The sequence below is a fragment of the Lethenteron reissneri genome, chromosome 43, assembly GCF_015708825.2.
Source record: "Lethenteron reissneri isolate LAM-NWPU_2019-01 chromosome 43, ASM1570882v1, whole genome shotgun sequence".
NCBI classification, from domain to species: domain Eukaryota; kingdom Metazoa; phylum Chordata; class Hyperoartia; order Petromyzontiformes; family Petromyzontidae; genus Lethenteron; species Lethenteron reissneri.
In genome coordinates this window covers 8182316-8209571 of record NC_083821.1, presented here as the reverse complement: position 1 = coordinate 8209571, position 27256 = coordinate 8182316, and the positions used below count along the sequence as shown (strand labels likewise).

Below are 27256 nucleotides of genomic sequence, written 5' to 3'. Positions count from 1 at the left end.
TCAGTGTGTGTTGCTTTGTTTTCAATATTGTCTGATGCTCATTGTTTTCAGACATTGATTGTTGTGCAATCACCTTCTCTGTTCCAGCATTAGAGTTTATCTCGGTGTGATAAACTTGCATTGTATTACCACGCTGGCTGTCATTCGCTCACACAGGTATCTCCATTGAAAAGGAAACTTGAAGACCCAATGAGTTCAAACTTAATTTGGAGCTTTCGTGACTACAGGAATTATGCTTTGGTTCTTTCGGTAAAGTCACGTATCAAGATAAAATAATAAATAAAAATACTAGTATTTTATTTTATTTATTAAAACCAAAGAATAACCCAATGAGTTCTCACTTGGTAAAATTACATTTATGAATCCATCAATCTAAGTGGAATATTGCTTTCAAGGAGGCACGCACCGACATATTCCACGTGACCGGAGGCCAATCATATTCGATTATTTATTGCACATCTGTGAAAAAATAGTTATTTAGCTCGTCGGATTTCTGCAGGATATATAACGATTCTGATTTTGACGTCCGATTAACATCCAAACTGTAGTTGTAGCACGTGACGACAAAAGGAAAATCATAACGCTAATTGGAAACAAAATAATTCAAGTTGAATCAAGGCCGTAGCCTTGGAGTCAACATTGGGGGGGACCAAATCTTCCAGGGGGTCTGGGGGCCCCAACCCAGAAAAATATCAAAATTTGAAAACTAATTTCCTGCCTAAAATAAAAAAAAATTCACTAACACATGGGATGGACCTTTTATTTATTTTTTACAATAATGTCTACTAGTGTATTGTATTACATTGCTCTGTTTTTGCTTTTTTACCATTTCTTGTTTCATTGTATGTAATGGCAGAGATTAAGTATTAATAAAGTACACCCATAACCACAATCATATAAACATAAATCTATGCATTGATTTATATGAAGACAAGTCCAGATATTATGGCCAAGGTTTAACAAATAGTTGTTTAATCTACATAGCATAGCAATTTTTTATAGCAATATATTGGGGGGGGGACATTTTGAGCATATTTGAATATTGGGGGGATGTGTTCCCCCAATTGTTATTATAATTACGGCCTTGAGTTGAATAAAAAAAAGGGAGCACTTCATTGGAACGTCAGCTTAATGTTCATTAGCGCCAATAAGCACTATGAAGTGGTAATATATATATATTTTTTACGTGATGGACTTCTGCGCATTGAAACCATAAAGCGCCACTTGTATTTGACAGGAACAAATGCGGATGAAGGAACGTGATCATCCTGTACAATGGAACAACAACAAAAGGTAACGCTCCACGCTCGAGCGCAATTAAAGTCGTGCCCCAGCAAATGAACACGTACACACACACAGGCGAGCCTCAATCTAAACATACGAAAATCCGCTGCAGGTCACGCCAGGTTAGACGGTGAAAACACCGTGCCACCTGGCACTGGAGGGACAATGGTGGCCGAGTTGCCATTCCCCCTTTTTTAACTTTGTGCAGCCCACCGAGACCTTGAGTCAAGCCGGAGATGGTGCTCGCCTCCACCGAGAGACCCCTGAACCAGCAGCGGAAATTCAAACAATTTGACACCGCACCTCCGGTAAGCACGGTTGAGTACGTACCGTGTAAAAAGTGCCCGCCACAAATGAACTGCAATGCCTTTGGTGATATCGTCAAGGAACGTAAATCATCACCGCGAACTCCGGTCATCCTCGCAGCGGTGGTGGCGGCATTTGGCTAACTATTGAACAAAGACGTGTCACCGCATTGCGCTCTTTCGGGTGCGCTTCTGCGGCCGTCTGGAACGCTCTTCCTTGCCGATATGAGGAAGCCGCTAAAGCTATGCACTTTTAAATCAAAACTGAAAACTCTTTAGAACTGCTCTGTGTGTTTAGTTTATTGTCCTTCCACCGCACTTTCGATTTGCACGGTTGGCTACGTACGGTGCGAATGAAGTACAACATCCATCCATACATTGTGCTACTAATTATATGGATCTCGTCGTGATGATGGGCGAAGTCCACCCAACAGCCTTGACCACCTGCCCCCAATCGGGATTTGAATGTATATACCTCTTCTTGTGAATCTAGTACTCGGACTATAGCAACATCTTACTGGATCGACAAGATTATGGAAAGATGGATCCAAATTGCTTCCTACAATTAAGTATCAGGAGAATGGGTTCCAGGCCATGGTGTGTGGGTTCGCAATAGGAAATTCATAAAATTGCATTCAAAATCAAATAAGATGTATTTGAATGCTTACGGTGTAAATTATTAGTTAAATATATATTCCCTAAACCCCCCCCCCCCCCCCCCACTTCTCTGAATGTATGAGTGTAAATGGGTACAGTGCAGTTCAGTCGATCGATCGGCAGGCCGCTATGTATTGGGACATGTGTGGTTAATACTCCTACGCTGCTGAAGTGCAGCGCTTCGCGACCAGTGTGCCACCGTGGCAAAGTGCCGGGCATACAGTGGTATTGCCGGACTTCACTGTTCGCAAGCTAGGACAGACGAACTCTCCTCCTTGCTGTCCAGTGACCAATCCATCCCCCCACCACCCCACCTCCCGCCCTTCCTTCTCTACTGGTCTCGCGGTGCTGTAAGGAAGCAGACAGCCGTCAGCCACCACCCCCGGCCCTCCCAACTCGCTTGGTCATGCGTGCACAGTTGTAATTGTTTTTGGTTTGGTGTGCGCAGTGAGAAAGGTTCGAGAAAGCGTGCCGTGATTGAGGATGAGGAGTGCGGCTGAAGTGTACACAACATGCACGGAGACAATATTCCACAACTCGTGCCGCAGCACCAGAAAGTCAGGCTTATTGAAAGCATGGTTGGTTCAGTTTGAAGACGTTGCCAAAACTGACACGTGTATGGAACACAATACCTGCAATTAAAATACGATTTGCTACGTAAGGTGCCAAAGAAGTTCAACATACATACATGATGGTGGCAAAGGGGGCAGGAATTAGAGGGGGGGAATGGGGGAGGGGTGAATTATAAAACTTGAAGGGGAGAAATTTGAAGGTCTGAAAAATATGGCTCACCTGATTCTTCACGGACAAAAGGCGCCTTTAAGTTGCATTACTATACTGTGATAAATTACATACAACTTGTCGCCCTCTGTCTATCTCGTGTTTGATGAAGGCCTCCGCAATACCATGGCGGCAATGACGGTGAGTTGGCCATACTTCATCACGCTGGTGAGTGTGGGTTGGTGGTTAAGTTTCGGAGGTTTAACTACAGTGTCATGGCGATTGTGAAATTAGCATACAGCGCAATTTACAATGTGCACAATTTTGCAAAACATACTGCCCGTCTAACGTGCTGGGTTTTAAACAATTAAGAGGCAAATAAATGTGCCATTACAACGGTTGTCAAACATCCAATTTAACAAGGGCCGTTATAGTCGTGAATAAATAAATGCGGAGCCAAGGACATTGTTTTCTCTTCCAGGAATCCCAAGTCATTAGAACGATGTGCCTTTAAAAATAAAAAATAAATCTCAACAGCCTTCCATAATGTGGCTGCACCCTGCCAGAATAGCCTACGATTGCCACCGACGGCTCAGTGTGGTCCTTTTGTAAGTTGGAGCCGTTGTGCACGTGGCACGAGTTTAACCAAGGTAAAGGATTCTCACTTTCCAGGATTCGCTAGCGTTTACCGTCAGCAGGCGCTGCGAAGGGCAAAGGCACTTTTAAATAAAGGCTTGTTGACGCTTTTCGCCACCACCTCTGACAAATATGAAAAGTTATATTATCCGCGAAGCCTTGTGCCGGCAGGTCCTATTATCTGTGATAGCTGTAGGGTCTGCAAAAACTCCTCCAGCATTATCTACAATCATATTTATAGTATCCTGCTTTGTGGAAGGGGCTCCTATTATGAACATTCTTTGTCGCAGATAATAAGAGTTAATTGGCACATTCATCCTATTACCCGTGACTTTTCCACTGATAGGTGTTGTAAAGTTGCAGATAAAAGGATCCGTGATGTATCTTGCCCCACATTACTGCGGATAAGTAGAGTTCTACGGTGGTACAGATACAGTAGAATGTGTGTCTTCTGCATGCATGTTTGTTTGTGGAAGATAATCGGTTTGGAGAATACCACATCATGGGAGGCAATTAAATAAATTATGCAATGAAGTACAGCAATATAGAATGTCTCCAGTGCATTGCATGGGAAAAACAGGAATGATTAAAAAAACAGGAATGATTAAATTATAGAAATCTTCTTCTGAGGGTGCATTATATCAGTAGCATTGGTCCAACGCAGGAAAACTCTGGGCCAGTTGCAACATCTGGTGCCTGATTACCAGTCAGGCTTTCTTGAACCAGTGCTTGGTGAACTGCCAGATGGTAATGCTTACTTAGTGTTAAGAGGTACAATTTATGATCTTGTTTAAATTTCAATATAAAGAGTGATTCACCACGTCAGTGCCTGGAAAGTTGCATACTATACTACCAGTACACATTCAATGCCGATAAAAAAAAACACGAATGCCGAGTATTTACATAATATAATTCTAATAATACGTAAGCATATTTACCAACTCTGAATATATTCAATGCATATGAATATTCACAATGCTCTCTCCTCTCTAGCCGTCAGGCCACGACCTCAGGCCACTAACCACTTACCCCACGGCCCCAGCTCGACCGTGAAGAGGCAGCGCTGTTATGACCGTCAACGCGGATGCAATCATCAAGCGATCCATCAACCCCAGCCGCCAAGCAGAGATAGGGCTAGCGGCACCAGGGCAGGCTATAAATAAACTCAGAACATATGATGCCCTTCGCCAATTCAACTGGGTTCTTGACAAATACATATCACTCAACGTACATACACACAGAGGGCGACTTGGCAGTCTGGACAATAAATCACCGTAAACACTGATCCTTGTAAAAAAAAAACACTGCTGGAGGAAGGCCTCCCCATGCCAGGTCAGTCATGCGGATTGTTTGACCATACTTCACCACTCTTCTTGGTTCTTTCGGTAAAGTCACGTAGAATGGAAATAATAAAATAATAAAAAATAAAACGTAATAAAATAAATTCTCACGACGTTTCGGCCACAGACCTGTTCTCCACCTGAGGACGGCTGCTTGCGTTGTGGCCGAAACGTCGTGAGAATGTATTTTATTATGTTTTAGTTTTATTATTGTATTACTTCCCTTCTACGTGACTTTACCGAAAGAACCAAGGAGATGAATCCCTGCAGTCACGAAAGCTTTAAATCGAAACATACTTCACCACGTTGGACGGTATAGGTTGGTGGTCAGAGAGGGGTGGCCAGGAAAACCCGTTGGGATTTTACTCCGCCACTGATGTTAGCCGTGACTGTGCCCACTGAACCGGCACTCACCCTGCCGCCAAAAAAAACCCCATGGTAGTATTCACTTAAAACCCTCAGGTAAAGTGGGCAGGCACATAGGTAGGTAGGTGCTTTGTTTAGGCAAGTACACTCGGTACGCAGTAAACATGCAACGTTGGGGGCGACGTTGTCATTGTGGTTGGAACCGTTCAGCCAACGTTGGGCCAACGTTAGGTCAACGTTGGCCCAACGTTCCATGCTAACTGGGTCGTGGGAATTCTTTACTTAACCACATGAAGACCCACCAGTGCATTTCTATTTGTAAGGGAGACCCTGAAACAATGAAAGAAACACATCCCCCAATCAGCGTACCAACTAATTGGCCTCCTATGGAGGAGGATAGTAAAGTCACTGACCAGTTCTCCCCCCCCCCCCCCCCCATTAGTCTGGCTCGCCGAGGCGTTCCTGCCAAGTACTCGCATTAGACACGTGCAGGCAGTAGTCACCGACTTACGAACGGTTCGACTTACGAACGGGTCTCGGGAACGAATTGGGTTCGTAAGACGAGGACTGTCCGTATTTGAAACGTGTGAGTGCTGCCCTTGACTACGTTTTCTGTTGGTTAATGCCACAACAGCGCAGTTACCGTCTCAACCGCGCTCATCCCGACGTTAAACCCTTGCACGCTCATCGCAAGCCCTGTTGGGATTTGTCCGGTCAAACCGGCAGGAGGCACTTTGAATGGAACGGACAATTTAAAGCTTTGCATCTAATGTGTGTGCGTACTGTACCGATTATGACGCCACTTGAACACGCTTTCAAGAATACACAGGATGTGTGGCACTGTGATCTCGAGCCGTTTTTTTAGACGGTTTCAGACCCGAACCGCGAGGAAGAACATTGATTTCTGCAGGCAGAATGCGCATTACTCACAAACGACGGCCACAACATATATGGCGGGATTGTAGGCCTACACAAATTCATTGTCCCCAGCCTCCAGTGCATTGCTCTGAATATTGTAACGATAAAACGATGTTCGGCCCTTTAATCACAATGTATTTGTGTATAGCGCCTTTAACAGTTCACTGCTGGATGAGGGCCTGCCGATGGTTGTGGGGGGTTTGTTTGGCCCTACAAAAATGTGGTGGTAAGTGCAGGTCGGTGAAGGGAGGCTCCCGAACTGGTTCAGATATCACTCTGCAACGGTGTCAGTGGTGGCCAGGAATTGGACTGAGGTGGTCAGGTTCGTGGTTCGGTGCGCTAACCACTGCGCCACCATTCCCCCCCCCTCCCCCTCCGTCGGTACCGTATTAATTACGAAGTATAGTACTGTAACAGTACACTCAACTTCCATGTCCATTACAGTTACTGTAGTTTATGTACTTTGTGATTATCTTTGCAAAACTGTTTTTTTATTAATACAATTTATCACCGAACCGTAATATATAATTTGGTGATGCTGCGTTGGCAGTGGTACGCAATAGAATTAATACAAAAACAATTCAACAAATTCGTCTATAACACTGTGGCCTAAACAGAAGGCCATGATATTAACGAATGTGTTGAGTTTTGCGTTGCGTGTAGAGTGATTTTCTGTTCTGTGATACAGCTCACATACCAATCAGGTAGGGATTAAGTTTTGGATTGAAAACTTTCGCATTCCTTTTTTCAGGAACATATTTTAATCCTTTTTTGTATTTGGATTTTCAGATCATTTCCACGATGTGATAATTTAACGTGGCTTCAGAAATACATTCACAATCTCCGGTATAAGGTATAATATTACGGGTAGAGTTCAATTGTATTAACCGTGCAATGCATTGAATGAATGCGCCGCTGCCTGGTTTACGACTCAATGGGCAGCTGTGATGCCCTTTCGTAAAATATTCATCCAGCAATAATTTACAGCCCTTTGTCAATCCACTTCTGGAGTAAAGGGCTCCCCATGCCATATTGGTCAAAGTGGTTGTGTGACCATACGTCCAGTGGTGGAAATGGTCTGGAACACCCTGAAACACCGTGGTGGAAGTGAAAATTTGAACCCGACTGCATTCCGGAAAGAATCAAGGATGTATCTTGTTTTTTTACTCACAGATAGACCCCTTGACTAACAGATAGACCCTTTGACTAACAGAGAGACCAACAGACAAGCACAGAAACCCACAGACACTCACAGAGACCCACAGACACGCACAGAGACCCACAGACACGCACAGAGACCCACAGACACGCACAGAGACCCACATACACGCACAGAGACCCACAGAGACCCACAGACACGCACAGAGACCCACAGACGCGCACAGAGACCCACAGACGCGCCCAGCGACCCACACACGCACAGAAACCCACATACACGCACAGAAACCCACAGACACGCACAGAGACCCACAGACACGCACAGAAACCCACAGACACGCACAGAGACCCACAGACGCACCCAGCGACCCACACACACGCACAGAAACCCACAGACACGCACAGAGACCCACAGACACGCACAGAGACTCACAGACGCGCCCAGCGACCCACACACGCACAGAAACCCACAGACACGCACAGAGACCCACAGACGCGCCCAGCGACCCACACACGCACAGAAACCCACAGACACGCACAGAAACCCACAGACACGCACAGAGACCCACAGACACACACAGAGACTCACAGACGCGCCCAGCGACCCACACACGCACAGAAACCCACAGACACGCACAGAGACCCACAGACACGCACAGAAACCCACAGACACGCACAGAGACCCACAGACACGCACTGAAACCCACAGACACGCTCAGAGACCCACAGACGCGACCAGCGACCCACACACACGCGCAGAGACCCACACACACGCGCAGAGACATACAGGCACGTGCACAGAAACCAACAGACACACTCATACCCACACACGGAGCGAAGCTCCTCTTCCCCCCCCTCCTCCCCAGATCTAGTTGGGGATGGGGGGAATAATTTATGAGTTCCCCCAGTCATTTATTCACATTTCCAGCCCTGCGTACGTCACCACGTGCTGATGAGTGCTGGCTTCGTGAAGTGGGAGGGGGCCCTCGCCTTATTCAGATATCACTCACCACTGATGTTAGCCGCGGCTGGGAATTTAAACTAAAGTTGCCAGGTTCACGGGGTTCCTGGAGCAGTACGTGAAGCATGAACCACTGCGTCACCACTCCCACCCCAGTCCTTTGGTTTAAACGCAAATTTATTGCACTTACAGATGTCAAAGGTCAATGTAAAGTGCAGCCATGTAAGCAATTGGTGGTGATGCTAATCTATACTGACGGTACTGAAGACAGCGGTAAAACTTCAATGGCCACGATGCGACCAAATATGTCTGTCCATATAAAAAATGATGCTTAGTTATGGTCAGATTCACATTTTGATTAAACTTGGCAAACACACAACTCCTTGGCCAATTGCCGCTGCACTGTTGGTTGATGGATAAATTGGTGGATTTTCACCCAGAATCAGACAGTTAAGGAGAAGCGTGCGAATTGGGCCCTGAATCTCTGCCAGCGGTTGGTTGCAACGTTACAAGGCACAGTCAACAAGGCTCTCCACATTTCATAACTGGCAATTGCCCAATTAGACGGTCACGTGAAGGAATGGGGGCACGTGCCACGCACGCACACACGGCTTCTCTCGTCAACTTTAATTAACAATACATCACAGGAAAGTGTTCGTCTCCGCCGGCAAAGCCATAAAACTGACACAAAGTGGCACACGAGCGAAATCGGCGCACACCGGACAGACAAATTATACCCTGCATGCCTTTCGCATCGACTCCATCTGTAGAAGAAGAAACAAAAATCGTATGTCACGAGATGGTACTCATGCGATTTAAAGCTTTCGTGACTGCAGGGATTCATCTTCTTGGTTCTTTCGGTAAAGTCACGTAGAAGGGAAGTAATAAAATAATAAAAATAAAACATAATAAAACAATTCTCACGACGTTTCGGCCACAACGCAAGCAGCCGTCCTCAGGTGAAAACCAGGTCCGTCGAGGCGACAGAGTCTGAATGAAACAGCACACGAGCTTGGAGCCCAGCTTATATATATGCTCCAAGCTCGTGTGCTGTTTCATTCAGACTCTGTCGCCTCGACGGACCTGGTTTTCACCTGAGGACGGCTGCTTGCGTTGTGGCCGAAACGTCGTGAGAATTGTTTTATTATGTTTTATTTTTATTATTTTATTACTTCCCTTCTACGTGACTTTACCGAAAGAACCAAGACGAGATGGTGCTCATGCATGCCGCTGCGCCTCTCTGGTTATCGGCGCTTTGGCTCCAACTTACTTTTTACAATGCAATCGGATTTTCTCCCCAAAATGTGCGGCATGCGTACAGCGTGTATGTGTGTTTGAGCTTCTTTCACACCGTACGTAGCCAACCGCGATAATATTCCCGACATAGCTATCAGCCCCATTGTATGAAGCGGAAGAACCCATTCGGAACTCTACCACAGCAGAGGTGTGCAGTACAGTTCACGGTGGGGGTTTGAAGTTGTTTGTTCAGTGTTTCGTCTCTCCAACCGTTTCCCAATGATTTTCCGATCGTGCTATTGGTGTCATGTAATGAAAGCAATGCAACGTCACCCCACGTTCGACAGCGGTCCCACGAAAGCAGATATCACAGATCTGCTTCTGAAATATTTCTCCAGTGACTTCTTATCCACACTAGGGGGCAGCAATTGTTAATCACGTAAAAAAAACTTGTATTTTATCAGGTAAAGGTCCCAATGAGTTTTTAGTTCTCTTTCAGAAGCCACCTGGCCACAAATAATAGCTCAACGAAGTGGCTTGTCATCTGTAAAATTATAGCAATCAAGCACTCAAGAAACTATGCTTCTAAATGTGGAGGGAAAAATTGGAGGACCCGGAGAAATCCACGTGACGACGGGGAGAACGCGAAAACTCCAAATATACAGCAGGCTTACAGGGTTAGGATCGAACCCAAGACCTTCTGTACACGAGGTAGTTAACATCTTGCCAACGTGGTACCCACATGGCTCAATCAGGCATCCCCCCTCTCCCCAACACCAATACATTTGAACCAGGGCACTGCCCGTCCCACCCCAACTACATCGCCCCCTGAATGAAGCGGCGAGAAAAACGGAAAGAGTGCTATGCTTGTTCTTCGGGTCTTTTGGTAAAGTCACAGTAGATAGGTTCAAAGAAAATAACAAAAATAACAAAAAAACGACGACGTCATCAGGCTTTTTTTTGTTATTTTCTTTGAACCTATCTACGTGACTTTAGCAAAAGACCCGAAGAATTCCTGCAGTCACGAAAGCTTTAAGTTAAGATTTAGTGCTATGCTTCTGAGAACATCAAATAGGAATGGGTGACCAAGCCTTTTCCGTTGCAGCACCAACGTTTTGGGACAACCTTGTCTCCCCCTCCTCCTTAACGTCGTGAATCTTCCTTCAAGAAGATATCCTGAAGCAGAAGATTGGTGCTGGATACAACTGCATTTGCCAATGTGATTTGTAGCTCTCATCCTCACCCACGTATCCATAGTTCCATTTTAATGGGCAATTTTATTGAGGGACTGTGTGTTGTCTTGGTGTGGTCTGGGACTGTGTTTTCTGTTGCTTTGCTGCCTTGCCCAAACTTGGGAATCGGTGTACTTATTTAATTTTAACTTATATACTTTATCTAGTTTTTTTTGGTGATCTGCTTTCCTTTTCTATACCTTTGCACTCCGATAGTTTTTTTATACTGTTTGTTATTGTAACTTTCTGAGCCTCCCCTACTGGACAGCTGTAAAAAAGAGCTTCATAGCTCATCGGATTTCTCCAGATTCTGATTCTGAGACAACCTGACGAAAACTAGTCGACTCAGATGGCTCGGACATGTCGTCATGGGAGAGAAAAATAACAACACCAGATGGTGAAGGGCATGAATGCATCGGCGCAAGAGACAAGAGGCGCAGGCGTAGAAAAGAGGTGGTTTCCAAGTGGTGAAAGAGGATGTGAAGGGCTTGTGGAGTAGATGTTGGAGATACTGGCCCAAAACAAACAGACATCTCCACGTGAGTTTGACACATTCCAGGAACATTTTCAAATGAAAAGAGACGTCAGCTTTATATTATAAACATCCCGTTCTCACCGCTGTCACGCCACCACTCAGCAATCTGGTGCTCAGATACATCTGCCACGACCTTAAGAGTACACCATACTCCCTTATTACGTGTTTGTCAAACTGTCAATACACCTTTGCGAGTGCATTTATACGTGGCACTGTTGGGTTTGTATGTATGCGTTAAAATATTGATTGATGGATTGGAAGGATTTAGTTTCACTGCCCTTGATTGCCCAAACAGCTGTTCCAACGCCCAGGCGTGTTCGTCACACGCACGGCATACACAGCTCGTGATTAATGGCTGCTGCAGAACACGCGGCGTATACACGCACGGAGCCCGGCGACTTGGCAGGGCATGGTGGCAATGTTCAATCCGCTTAAACATCGTCAAACGACAATATAATCATCGTCGACCTGAGTTTAATTCCCAGTCATGGGTAACAACGAACACTGATTTCCAGTCAACATGCCAACGTGGGGCCAACGTTGGCACGTGGCACGAGACCGTTGATCCAAACGTTGGTCGAACGTTCAGCCATCGGTTTTTACTCGGGGCAATTTCTCGAACCAGTGCTGCTGGTGCCGCCACTGAATATCGCGGTGAAGTATGGGCGAAAAGCCCCATGACCGAAACGGCACCAGGGGGAGCAATTCATCCAGCAGTGGATTGAAACTGGCCGTAAATTTCTAATTGTTGCTGTGGCCGATTCTTTCTTCACAGCAAAGGTGAGCAAGCTGCCACGCCAGCCGATTAAGGGAGCCTCCGAATTTCTCACTGCTAATCGCGTGTGGTTATAAAAAAAAATGTATATACATCGAGAGGAAAAAAATGGTTTTAGAAAGGAAATACTGTGGTTTCCACTCAAGCCCAAAAACTATAGGGGGCTAGGCATTGGTCCTGGGTCAACTGTGTGGGGTGTTTCAGACGGGTTTATGGGTGTGTGCGTCCCGGCTTGACAGAGACAAGTGTACTGAGAAGGTTGTCGCGGCTGTACTGACGTAGCTCTTCTCCGATGCGTGTTCGGGTTGTCGCGCACATTGTGCTGGCGTCTTGTCCGACGTTTCGCGCACTGCGTGCCTGAGCTTCTTCGGGAACTGAATATGTACGCATGTATGTTGAACTTCTTTCGCACCGTGCGTAGCCAACCGTGCTCATCGGAGGTGCGAAGTGAACATCAATTGGGTTCCTGAAGAAGCCCCCCCAGCACGTAGAGCGAAACGTCGGACATTGTTGCGACAGAACCACATGCGGTAGCCACCTGAGCGTGCATCAGGAGAGCGAGGTGAGAAACGTTTCCTGGTTGGGTGGGCGTTGGAATAGCTCAGCCCATCATCAGCTGCCTGAACATAAAAGTTGTGACAGGAATAACGTCGCATATCCAACTCGCTGGGGATTGAGTTCTAGGCGGATTTGTGAAAAGGTCGGAGAGGTGAACGAAGTCAACAGACAGCCGTAGTTACTCCATTTGCAAATGGGTGACCGGACAATAACGAAGCACAAGCTTGCTTAAAACATGGGACAACGCTTCACTGTACTTTAAAAGCAAGTGAAAGTACGCAAGATAAAAACTAAGTACAATACTACACGTGAAGAGTTCACATTTGTGAACATCTGAATAAGTTATGCCGCGTACAAATACTACACTAGGTGTGAGCAGATAATCGGTCAAGGCCGATATAATTTATATGCATTCATTAATTCCCCGACCCCTCGCCCGTGAAGGGCTCACAAGTGACGTCTTCACATCTCCCCCTCTATTTAAGGAATGAAACGGGAGGATTTCTCCACAAATCTGGCTGTCCGCCTGATGATGCTCGTTGTAATTACTGGCAAAACGTCGTAAACAGATTGTAAATGTCGTGGATTTGCTCTCCAACACACCGGTGTGCTGTACTAGTAACGAATTGGCACGTTCTGTTTACGCGACAAACCTTACTATTCGGCTCTGCTGGGTGGTGGCGGGTTTAACGACACATTTATATCTACGCGATCTAACCCCAAACAAACCTACATTGTGTATATCAATGCGGATATGATGTTCGGATATGCGACATTCTAATCCCTGTCTCTGGCTGCTTTATTGACTGTCTCCGAGTGTTTCCGTCGTCATCCCTTTTCCCCCTGAGGAGCATCCCCTCCTCCACCACTCTTCTCCAAGTTCGCTTGTGTCTGGTGTAGCATCATCGTCCTCCTCCCCTTGACAATGAGTTGGCTTCAAAGATCTCGCAGCTCTCCTCGGCCCTTGGCTTCATCACTTCGCCGCGCAAGCCCTGGGCTGCCGCTCACCCCTCCCCTCCCGAAGCCACCTCCCGTGGTCACGGAAAGGTTGGACGACAAGCTGAGAGAACAGCCACCACACTCTACCCCGCCCTCCTCATCAATGATTCAAGTCAAAGTGATTTCCGGCGCAAATGAGCATTGACGCATTGGTGATTATCTCCTGTTTACAGCCCTGAGCCAGTGGTGGAAATTCGACATTCCTATAGTAAGGGGGTGAGGCTATCCAAACGACAACACCACTCTTCTTGGTTCTTTCGGTAAAGTCACGTAGAAGGGAAGTAATAAAATAATACAAATAAAACATAATAAACACCACTGTTGACTTCCCCACAATGTGGTGCCTTTTTTATCGACCCCCGGTGGGATGATGGGTTGAGTCAAACCCCCCAATCAGGAGTTGACCTTGCAACCTTTCCAATTGCGAACCGCTCGCTCTACAACTTAGCCAGCTGGCCGATCAAATAAAAAAAACACACACACATCGGTATATTATTTAACAGCAGTGGTGTTTTTTCTTCAAAGTTCGCCGGATCTCTAGTGGCATCCCTCTATTGATTTGCGTCGCTCTTCATGTGACGCTCTTCAAGCTGTGACGCCGTTCAAACCGTCTGCAGTCGTTGGAGGTCGTCCGAATTAAAAATTCCTAACTTTGAGTGCAATTTTTAGCGTTTGACTTCCACGGCCTTTTTTTTTATCCTCACATTCACGGGGCCGTGAGGGCTGGAGCAGAGTGCACGGTGGACCCATGCGGATTATGTAGCTACACATTCTGTGCGGCTTTTAAAACACTTTAGTTTTAAACCTTTGTTTGAAATTGCCGGTTTCATGCCCCCCCCCCCCCCCTGAGTTTTTGTATGGCCCCCACACCACCCTCTGTAAACAAGGTCAGGTTACACAAGTGATCCGAATGTTGATTGTATTGTAGAGGACAGATGCAATGATGGGTGAACAATGCATGTGCTTGCATACAGATACACTATAAAACTATTGTATTTTACCAGATAATTCCCACTGAGCTATGCAGCTGGTTTTCAGAAGCGACCTGGCCACATGCCTATCACGTGGGAATTTATAGCAGCCAAATGCTCTAAGAATTGCATACGTCAGATATTGGGTGACACTGATTTGAATTGTGTGGCAACAAAACAAGTCTGGTGGTAGAACAACATCCAAACCAACCTCAATCACACCGCGCAGTGAATCTAAATTGATAGCTTTTATACAATTCCAGTTCCAATTCCCTAGTAATAACATTTTACACAAACGCAAAATTATCACTTTTTAAAGTTACGCAAGCACAGCTATCTATGCTTAATAAGAAATGTGTTTTTACTTTTAAAGCCACAGTATTATTGACGAATGTGTCGATTTTTGTTTGTTATTTATGGTTATGCACTAGTGCCGACGCAGTACCACCAAATAATGTGTTTCATGATTGTAATGGGATGAGTTCCGGTTTAACAAATTAAAAGCGGACTTTTGGAACGTTTCAAGACAACTTCGGATCGCTTCAGATGTTCGCATCATTCACGTTGCTCACTCGTGTGAGACGTCTGTGCTAACAGCAGTGATGTCACCCGATGCCACGTGACCTAACTTTTGTCTGCAAAAACACGGGAGCGACGTCAATTTAGTGAGGTCGGATAATCCCCCCATTTCATATCAATGCTTAATTTTCGTTTTTTGTTTCACTTATCCGATGATTGGGAGCACATCCCTAAATACTTGCATAAAAGCGCATAGCTATCGATAAGACAAATATAACAAAGATAAAATGTCATGTTCAGCATGAACTGTGTAACACGTAGGCTTTCGCGACAAATAGCCACAAGGGGTGTTTTTGGGTTAGATCGCGTTTAACGACACGTTTGTATTTACGCGATATAACCCCCGACAAAAAACTCTCATGGACAATCTTGAACCGTTTTAATGACACCAAAAACATCGGTACGTTATTGATATTTACCAGAATAAATACAATTAATGTTTTACAATTTTTATTATTAATGTAGGGCCCTATTTATAAGCATGGAATGTTGCCACTCATAGGAGGTTTCGAGAACCGCCTCTGTTAAGCGGCGAGGAAGATGGAAACCCCAGAGAACACTGGCGCAGCACGTGAGGGAGACAACGCTCAGAGTTATCTGCAAAGTCTGGTGAAAGTGCTGTTGGCGAATGCCTATGAGGGTCAGCGTGGCATTCCAACACAGCGTGTTTGGGACATACCCGAAGGGTCTCATATTGGCGTTGATCACGCCGGGGTTCTTATTCAATTCAGGCTGATACAACCAAGGGAGGGCCTCGTGCCCAGGCCGGGGGTCCCAGATGCCAACATTGTACACTCGAGCACGCAAACATATATAAACGGACAATACTTGAGAGGGTGGAAAGTGGTCGTGTGGCAGTGAGTGCGCTGAGCTAGGAACCTGGCGACCAAAGTTCAATTCCCGCTCGCGATCAACACCAGTGACGAGTATCCGAACGGGACCTGGGCTTCCCCTAGGTCGACTCAGCCTCAAATGAGTACCCGGTGCGCTGTGTAACCATTGCCACTGTGGAGACAAAGGCGGCCGGGCGTGGTGCTGGCCACCCACGCCCTCGTGTGCCGTGCCGGCCTACATAGGTGCTCGCTATTGGCACTTGCCCCGTCAGTCTGTTCAGGCTATACGGGGGATCTTTGTCTTTGTGGGTGCGAGAACGTGTGAATTCCTGCACCGGTTAAAAAGAAAATTGCACGTGGTGGGAGGGAGGAGGTTGGGGTTGAGATGGCCACCATCTTTGTACAGTGCTACAAAAGCACAGTGAATTTCATTACAATGTGCAAATGAGAGGCATCACCTAGTCTGCGTGCAGCACGACCCGGGTGTGCGTGAGGACACGGTGACGCGTTCAGACACCGTGGGATTCAACGCAGCCGGGGGAGGCGGGGGTACGTGGGGACACCACTGCCACTGTGGGATGGACCGAGCCCCACACGCTCTACGGATCAGAGCCCAGATGAAATACTGCGGTGCCAATCCGCGCGTGACAACGTGATCACAACGCTTGAGCTCGCAGTGCCAGCGCCGCGGTCAGCATTGGCATCGGCCGTGGTCGATCCACTGCTCGATTGAATCGCCACCGCCACCTCTCGCTCCATGCTCGTGATGTAACAATCCACCCATAGCTCCTGCACACGAATGGATTTCATCGCTCCATCTCCACCGGTCGGTCATCGCTCACTACTCAGTCCATTTTCCAGTGGTGGGCACTGGCATTTCTATATTTTTCTCTAGTCCATAGATGAAACAACCATGCCCAATCAAATACCGCAGTACCAGTGCACTGCTGAATTCACGCTTTGCATCTTTGCCTTTTTCATCCCCCCCACACCCCACACACCCCGCCGCATTGCAAGATTTCAAAATGTATTCGACGCGACGGATTAGACCAACATGAGTTTGGCGCGATGCGACTGGCGTACGGCCAGGGATATGTTTTCTCCCGTGTCTCTCGCACGATGGGCCGTCCTTATCAAGAAGCGACCTCCTTTGTTGGAAAATTAAAAATTAATTGCGGCCGGGCTACCTTCGCTGCAGCTATCAAGTGTCAAACAGCGCTGCTGCGAAAAGGAGCGGCCGTCGGTTTCTGTTCGCCCACTTTTGTCTCGCTCAGAATCCGCGTACACTCGAAGCACAGCCGAACAGGAACTTCCCTAAGTAGCTGCAATTACAGTAAAACCTTGGGTTGCGAGCATAATTCGTTCCGGAAACGTGCTTGTAATCCAAAGCACTCGTATATCAAAGCACTCGTATATCAAAGCACTTGTATATCAGTTGTGATCACGTGACGCTCGGAAGACGAAGCGTGCACACGTACTACTCGTATTGCAAGACCTCGCTCGTTTATCAAATTCATATTTATAAAAAAAAAATTGCTCGTCTTGCAAAACACTCGCAGAGCAAGTTACTCGCAATCCAAGGTTTTACTGTAATTCGCTGCATGGTACTCGTGTGCGCGTGCATGCGTGTGTGCATCGCAGTGATCGTGTCACCGTGCACGGTGACCCCCCCCCCCCTGCGTTTCACTGGTTGGATTTTTCTTAACATCTTTCATGCGCGCACTGTGGTTTAACGATGTATCATTGTAATTGAAAGCCTTTCCCGTGTTATGTAAAAGTCGATTTGAGTTAAGAGAGTGTTGCACATTTATGGCGGTGGCACGCACACCTTGAGTGCATTTCTATTCAGCACGGTGTTGCTATACAATACTCGGAACCAAGTCTACAATGATATACGATATTTCCTGAACGAAACAATGCATTACATAACCACGGCCTCTAACACACACACATCATCATCACATAAAATACACAATTGTTGGATCATCGTCCTCCTGACCCCCTTTATCTTGACACACACGGACTTTGGTTATTTGAAAAATGTTTTTTTTCTGTGAAAATGGAATAACAAGAAATATGATGATGATGATGCTAATAATATAATCTGCACGGGCACATTGTGGCCGTGTATTTGTTGTGCCTATGCGTCGCGTCTGATGGCTTTATAATGGAGCCACTGTGTACAACACTGTGCACAGCAACGATTTGGAAAACTCATCATATTCGTCAATAATAACACTGTGGCCTTCAATGAAAACATACATAATAGGTGACGTTTCGGGCAACGACCCTTCCTCATAGCACATGGACCACGCGTGTGGTATGAATAAGGGCCGATTGCCCGATAAGACGCCTATTACATCAATGTTTTGTTTTTTTACTTTATAAAGGCCACAGCCGTGCCATTGACGGCTGTGTTGGGTTCTTTTGTCGTGTTGCTCGTGCTTGGTGCACCACATTAGCAACAAAAGGGAGGAGGAAGAATAAGAAAAAAAAAATATGGATGTCTCCTGTGAACATGGCGGAAACGTTGGGCGACACAGATGTCCAATGGCATCGTCTCTGGCCCCTTGATATCTGGCGAGCCAGCCAGAGGCAGGCCGCGGCAGGCTTCAACACACGTGGCAATTGGGATTCGCGCGTGCAGCCAGCTGTGAAAAAAATTCGCCGTTGCGTGTAATTACGTACGTGTGTATGTGTGTGTGCCCGAAACGTAGCGACTATTTGATCGCTGGGCGTGAACTGTGTGTGTGTGTTATAATGTAATAATTAACGTGTCTTGTACCTGAACATGCATGCATGCATCACAGCAAGTGTAGAACATGTATGTGTACATACATGCATGTGCGACATTTCACATGGGTAAGCACGTACGCATTGATGTAACGTGTTATAATGTGATCATGTACACATATGCACATACGCTACATGCTCTATATTCACATCACATCATGTGTACACCATCTATGTGTAAACATATGCACGTGCAACTGATTGAAACGTATTTATGCATTAAATGGAGGTGTATGCGTTATGTATGCATGCATATGCACACATCATCCAGCATATCCGCACATGCATGCATCACATCATGTAAAGAACACGTGTGCACATATATGCGTTTGCAACACTATACATGCATGCATATATAACAAATGCCATTTTACTCGTAAAAATAATCACGTAAATTACCCACTCAAGCTGCACATAAACTGGAGTCTCAAGACTCGTATGCAGAACCACCTTGCATTGGGACGTTTGACCAATTCCCTTAATGACGTTTAGCATCTGCATATGCATGTAGAAACATTTAATGCATGCAGGCACTGGTGCCAACTTTACATTGCCTGCATGTGGCTGTATATTCACACATACGTGCCCTTGTCTGTTGGGCATATACATGTGGTGTGGTGTGTGTGACCTGCCCTTCTATTGAAGCTCTACACAAGGCATCTCAATGGGATCTCATCCCTAGCTACATAAATGCTCGTGTGTGTGTGCAAAGCGCGCTTGTGTGCACACGCGTGTACCTAATTGTATCCTGCACAGTAACTTCACCACATACGGTGCATATGCACCTGTGCAATTGCGTGTGTGTAAGTGCAAGTGTGTGCGTGGATCCATTCATCGTTCTGCATAACGAGCTGCCCATAACCGCACACGTAACGCGTTGCAGCTAACGGCACACGCGGGTTCACGCCTTGCTCGCGAACCCACCCAGCACTGCACACGGCCTGTGCAGCATCCATTCACGTATCGGTGTTGCCTACCTGTTTCCCAATATCTTGCACACCCAACCTAACCCATGCGTGCGTTCGTGTGCGCGCGCACCTGTGCACAAGCACACCTGTACACCTGCACGTGCGAGCGTCTTCAAAACCGCCGACCTAAGCGTCAGTACACGCCCACACCCCGGGGCACGCACACACACACACGCACACACTCACACACACACACGCACACACGCGCGCATGGTATGCATGCACGCATCGAATCCAACCTCCCCGTTCTTTGCCCTTCCGTCCACACACACGCGCACACACGCCGGTTCGATACCTGAGCATGGCTTGCTCTTTCTCCTCCTCCTGCTTCTGGCGGTCCATGACAGCCAGGATGATCTTTCGCTCCTCTTCGGTGAGGTGGCTAAGGTCGGGCATCTCCGTGCCGGCCGGCGCCGATCCGTGAGCCGGTGACACCGCCTCGAATCGCGCTTGGTTTTGATTGTGCAGTCCCAAAGGCGTAGACATCACGGCTGCTTGCGGCTTGCTTCCCACTTCCCACCACCACGTCCCTCTCCTCTTCTCGTCCTCAACACGCAAGTCACGCGAAAATGGTTAAATACCACTCTAATACACCTAACAGGGCATTATTATTATTATTCTTGTTGTTATCGTGATTGTTGTCGCCGCAGATAATGCCGCTCGCTGGTTGGTATCTTCAATCGACGCCGTTGCTAGCACCGCATCCTGTCGTAGTAGTAATACCAATAATGATTGGCCCTATTATGAGTATTTCTGCTACTGCTGCTTTGGTGGCTACTGCCGCCGCCGCTGTCTCCTCGCTCGCTCGCTCCGTGACGGACGGACGGACGGCGCCAGCAATGGCAGCGGTGAATCGTCAGAGCCGCTGCTCAATGAATGTAGCAGACGACGTCGCTGTTGTTTTCATTTAGGGGGGGGGGAGTTGTCGTCGCTTCAGCTATTCCGGGCGTGGTGGACGAAGGCGTCTTCGGCTCGTCTTGTGTTCTTCCTCATTCAGTATACATCACCTTTAGTCACCATGTTTTTTTTCCTCCCCCCCTCTCTCTCTCTCAGATGGAAGCATCTTCCTGCTGCTGCTGTTTGCTCCTCTTCTCTCTCTGTGTCTGTCTTCTCTTATATAACCGTACATCCACACACACACAATTTACAGCGGCAACACAAATCGGTTTTTCATTTCGCCTATCGGCCGGCTCTCTCGGCGTTTTGCTATTTTTTTTTGGCGGCTGCACAATGGCTGAATATACGAATAACTGTTGTATATATATTTTAATAGGATGTTAGTAATACAAAATAATATTTGTTCCTCCTCTTCTGTCGTTGCTAATGCTTGATGTTGCTGCTACTGCTGCTGCCTTTGCGACCGCGTCTCGTCTTGTTTGTACAGAAAACAAAACAGCAACCAAAAAAAACGGTTCAGTTCCTTTTCGTTTCTCTCTCTCTCTAACCTCCGTCTCGTTTCCCAGTGGCTATTAAATCTAAAGAAAAAATACGAACAGTATTTTTTTCATTCCACCTTATAGCCTCTTCGCTCCGGCCGGAGAGGGAGAGAGAGAGAAAAAAAACAGTGGCTCGCAAAACGCCGAATCAAGCGACCGCTGGCAAGCGAAAAAAAAGGATGGAACGGGTGTTCCGGAATAATAAAACAGGGGGTGGGTAGGGGGGGGTGCAAGCACAATACGGACAGGCAGCAGCAGCGGCGGCAGCGTGTGGATGAGTGGGCGGAGCGGAGCCGCTCGCCTTCTCATCAGCGCCTCTTCCTCTATCCCTCTGGCCCGCCGCTGCCAACTGCATTCGCATTGTGACGTCGGCACGTCCGGCAGAGGAGCGCCACGTGCTTGCGTCACGGCGGTTCGAGAAAGGCGAGCGAACGAACGAGAGCGAGAGAGGAGAGAGGGGAGGGAGGGAATTTATTCATCGTTCTTCTCACGCCCTCTCGCGGCGTGCTCACCCCGTGACATCATCACGCACGCAGCACGCGATTGCTACGCGATGTGCATTGGTTTCAAACGTAACCGCAAAAAAAAAACGTGGTTAGGAGGGGGAAAAAAGCAACGTACACACAAACAACCTCTCCGTTTGTGAACAAGCACAATCAGTAGTTCAGTGATGGTCTCGCTCTTTGGTCACCTGCAATGTGTGTCTGCTATGGTGGCTTCTTTCTGGTTATCTTCGGATTGTGCGTACAGTACAGACTTTCATTCGGACATTGCTCTGATGTTGTGCTGCGAACGTGGGACATTTCTGCCCGTGACCACTATTCCCAATTTGGTATATATTTTACTGACCCCTGAGTGATGATGGGCTGCGTCGACCATAGCTCCGCTCTGGCTGAATTGAAAGCGCACGGAATGGTAATTGTTTGCCCTTTTTAACGCTGCTCCAGTGACTTATGAATACGCCGTGTATATATTGCACTGATACACTTTACCTCGCTGGCAAATGATCATATATATCCTTTTGCGAGTGGCAGACTTAGCGAGCTGGCTGGTGCATTATTAAAGAGCCCCCCCCCCCCCCTGGCTTCATCAGAGTGTAAAATGGGTTGCATGAGCAGGTGACATCACACAAGCGTGGTGGATTTAAGATGTCATTTTACTAAAACGCTCCACGTGCCAACTGCCGGGCAGACCGTCAATTCTCGTTTCGCGTGCTCGACTCGTTCGAGTTGTTGCTGCCAAGCTTACATTTTGATCATGCGCATTACTCCCATTGTGTAGCCGATATTGCTACATGCTACAACCATTAAATGGATGTTCGTCTCGCAGGATATTTGTGTTTGTTTCGTTTAATTGGCAATACAAGAAAAAGCTGCAACATTGGGCTGCTTCTGTGTCCACCCCATTGATATTTTAATAAAATGTGAGTAGATTATACTGGTAGTAACCTCGTGGTTACACCAGCATACAAGGTATTATTCTGTCCGTCCGTCCGTCGTGCATCCAAAAAAGGGAAGGGTGGGGCTGGGTGGAGAGGGGAGGGTGGGGAGGGGCTGGGTGGGGAGGGAGGAGCTGGGTGGGGAGGGGAGGGTGGGGAGGGGCTGGGTGGGGAGGGTGGGGAAGGGAGGGTGGGGGGGGGGCTGGGTGGGGAGGGTGGGGAGGGGCTGGGTGGGGAGGGTGGGGCTGGGTGGGGAGTGGCTGGTCACCCCGTGGTGCCCTTATAAAACTCAACGTTTAACCTACTCACGCTGGCTTGTGCCTGCCCTCACAGTCGGGCATATTTTCGGAATACACCACGCCGCCGTTGACCCTGGCCATTGACCGAGCAACCCAACGTTACTAAAAGCTTCCACCGCAGGAATGTGTTCTCAGTCAGTGAGGTCCAACGTCAGAGTTCTGCATGCACGACATGCATATGAAAGAAAGTCAGTCGGTTCCTTTGATGTGCCAGCTTTTATTTGAAAAAAGAAAATCGACGACATGTCATTTCGTTATAGTGAGCCAGCACATCTGTGTCCCTGGCTGCACAGTCGGTATCTGCCGTGGTGGACACAATGTGAAATCATTCGGCGTTGTTCTCCTTCTGGATGCGCACACAGCTGATGGATGTCACCTGCTACCATCGAGCACCAAACGTTAGCCTCATCCCGAAAGCCGCTAGCCACAATGAAGGCTTTATCACGTGGTCTCCTGGCATTAGTTTGCTCAGGTTAAAGAGAATTGTCCCAGTTATTTTCTGGAATCGCATTGAAATTAATTCGGTTACACGAAAGAGGCAAATGCCTGCCTTCCACCACTTTTCTGATGGGTCTTGTACCGCTTGAGTATGTTTTCCTTGTACCACCTCTAAAAGATTAATTATAGTACCTGTCAAATATAACGTCTATCCCGCGGACGTTTTCTCCATCGTGGAGCAGGAAAGTGCATTTATTCACAGGAATAGTTTAAATTGTGATAGAAGCATGACACTTTACGATGGTGTATTCTTTTAGAAGAAAAATAACCCAATAGTCACCTAAAATAAAATAGTCACAATTTTTTTTAAAATAGGCAACTTTTCGAGGGGGGGGGGGGGGGGGTTGAGAAATGTGACGTCACATCAAAATGCGCAACTTTAAATAAATATTCATTCTACCTAATTAAATAGACCTTTGTAAATAAATATTTTCTCCTACAACATCAGAGCGCAGCGCCACATTAAATACGCACTACAATGACAATAGTTTAAAGCGATTTGAAGCATGTTTTATTTGGGGGGAGGCAGAGCTTTGTGACGTCATATTTGAGGGGGGGGGGGTCTGATTTTTTGTGACGCCGTGTAACAAAGGGGGGGGGGGGGGGGGTTAAAAATCGTCCAAAATCGCGTGATGTCATTTATGAACGGCCCCTTATTAGGTAGGTGAGTACTATGGGCTGGATACCGCAGGCCTGCAGGGGCCGTATCTGAATGTCTCTGTGCGTGGTACAATCATGACATCTGTGCAATGTCGACCCGAGTCGATAGCGGCTGGTATGGAGGCAGAAACTGGTACCAAACGCACGTGTCAATCAGAAAGGACGGCTGCAGATGGATGTTAACATTTATAGATCTGTTTACGCAGCTAAATAGAACACAAATGCGATTGCATCGGTCGCGTATATGGCAGTCCGCCGTTTGCATGACACTAACGTCGACAAGGGGAAATCTCGATTTAAAGCTTTCGTGACTGCAGGGATTCATCTTCTTGGTTCTTTCGGTAAAGTCACGTAGAAGGGAAGTAATAAAATAATAAAAATAAAACATAATAAAATCCAATAATTCTCACGACGTTTCGGCTACAACGCAAGACGGCTGCTTGCGTTGTAGCCGAAACGTCGTGAGAATTATTTGATTTTATTATGTTTTATTTTTATTATTTTATTACTTCCCTTCTACGTGACTTTACCGAAAGAACCAGGAAGAAGGGAAAATCTAAATGTAAGATTGTCATCTGTAGCAGTGTTTCTCGACGTATTTTGGCTCGCGGACCAGTCAGCCGATGCAAACATTTCCGCGAACCACCCAGCCCCCAATCACTGCTGGTGACAAAACGCAATCACTTATCTTTAAATACCACTCATACAAAAATATTCATATCACTGGAACATAAAAACAGTTTTTTTTACGCAGCTATAATGAGGGTTTTTTTAGGTGGGGAGGGGGACATTTAGAACTTATGGTTCAGGGTAGTTTACCTAACTTTATATGCTTTAATTTCATACCTACGTGACTTTACCGAAAGAACCAAACAGTATGGATTCCTGCAGTCACGAAAGCTTCAAATGAAGATGTTTAATCTAAGTTAAATAATATCATCATGTAAAATATTAATGTCATGATTTCCCGATCAACCTGCATTTGTTTCACAGCGCGCGGACCACCTGGAAGACCGTCGCGGGCCACTATTGGTTCGGTGACATCACTTTAGGGAACCACTGCTCTACAAGGCCTGCCTTGGGCCTTGCTTGTTATAGGGCCTGGCATGTTTCAGTACCATGGAGAGCGCCCAACCCAAGAATTTACAATGCAGCGGCCTCTAGTGGTTACAGAGGGTCACGTGAACCTAATACACCATGCATCTTACTCCGTAAGAATGCAAACAATACAATATGCTCTTGCGCACACGATTCGGTGCATGTATCGTGAGCATGAACAGCGATATTCATCGAGGAATCGGTGCGTCGTTAAACTCCTAAATTGAATTATGGTGTTTGAAATTTGTTTTTTCTTTAGCTAACCTTGTGTCTCTTTAGCCTCGTATTTCTCATTATAGTACTAGTACATAAGCCCGGGTCGGATATTGGCTTTGTTGGTACCAGCTGAGGAAGTAGCATCTTTGCATGGCCAGTAACATTTAATTATATGATAACCATTTGAAATGAGTGGGTTATCACATTATTCACCCTGACTCGCAATATAAATAAGTACGTACTGCGAAAGTTTTACGACCTTAGGTGGTACAAAATTCTGCTTTAGCTCATGGACTCTACGTGTCTCAATGTGTTTTCACTGTTTAAACAAATGATACACCCACTCACTCAGCCAATTAACCAATCATGCTGGGATTTTTATTTAATGCCTTTGGGCTACCACAGTCTAAAAGGTGGTTCCCAGTAAATTTCTCAACGGTAGCCCAACGTTGCCATGTGGTTGGAACCTTTGGTCCAACGTTGGCCCAACGTTCCATGTTTACTGCATTACCACCACAAGCAATGCATTCGTAAAACCCTTCGTCCATAAGCATGCGTGCACACACGTCACGCGCACTAAGTGCCACCAAGCAGCACGTATCTGTCGTTTGTTGGTCTATGCTCGTTGACGTCATTCACAATTGCAGGGTCCGTGTTTAAAAATAGCTTCAGAGAGTCCTGGCTTCATATGAAGAAGAATAAAAAAAAACACGCACACATGCATGCATGCGTTCGTGCACACGGACGCGCCTAAGCAAACATTGCTAACAGCACGCATAGCCCACCCATCATGAACGTGGAACGTTGGGCCAATGCTGGTGCAAAGTTTTCCAACCTCATGCCGTTGGCCCCAACGGTGGCATGTTTACTGGGCAACAGCCCGATTCACGGGTGACGCACGTTTCCGTCATCTGGCAGTTCTCGCAATGGAAAAACCCCGTTCGCATTCGGGGTGCTTGTAAATGCAGCACGCGCGACGCACAGGTTTGTAATGACGTCCGAAGCACAGCTTTCAACTGCATTACAATCAAAACTATTGTGGTTAAAGCAGGGGTCGGGAACCTTTTTGCTTGGGAGAGCCATAAAAGCCAAATATTTCTAAATATATTTCATTGAGAGCCATATAGTATTTTTAACGTATAATAAATTAAATATGTCTTACTTTTAATGCGACTTCTGGTGCTGCATGGTTTTGCTGATGGCCTTGTAGTCTGGTTCATACGTGGTGAGGTTGAGCTTCGTGCAGGCGTGACCCGTGAAATTTATCTTCAAAACTAATTTCTGTTTACTTTAAAATGACACAGTATTATTAAGCAATATCACAAGTATTTTAAAATCAGTTCCAAACTGATTTTTTTTCTTTTTTCCACTCAAAATTGTCTGGGAGCCATATGCCGTCACTGGAAGAGCCATATATGGCTCGCGAGCCATAGGTTCCTGACCGCTGGGTTAAAGGGACGCTGCAGTGAACGATTAGCACGGTTAGCTACGCACGCTGCGAAATAAGTTCAACGTAATACAGGCATACATAATGGTTAATGCACTGGACTTGCGATCCAGAGGTCGCCATTTCTATCTCCCGGCGTGACAGTTGAAACGATGAGAACGTTTCTGCAATCGTCCCTCGGAGTGTAAATGGGTTCCCCCAAGGTTAGCCGACCGGCAGCCGTCACATGTGGTGGGGTAAAGTGTGGGTCTCTCCCACTTATGCAAAACGTCAGGTTAGCTCTGGATGAGTCGGTCAAATACCCTCCAGAGGGGCTCTCTAGATCTCACTATTGTGGAGA

The 27256-nt window shown here is 46.7% G+C and overlaps 1 protein-coding gene across 1 annotated transcript in view; it reads right to left on the bottom strand.

Moving 5' to 3' along the window:
• Positions 1-26958, bottom strand: part of LOC133353343 (regulating synaptic membrane exocytosis protein 2-like) — a 271939-nt gene extending 244981 nt beyond the window's left edge. Inside the window, 2 exon segments of the mRNA XM_061569499.1 lie at positions 20120-20370; positions 26632-26958. Of these exon segments, the coding sequence (XP_061425483.1) occupies positions 20120-20310 (191 nt within the window). The 5' untranslated portion in view covers positions 20311-20370; positions 26632-26958.
• Positions 26959-27256: the final 298 nt, after the last annotated feature.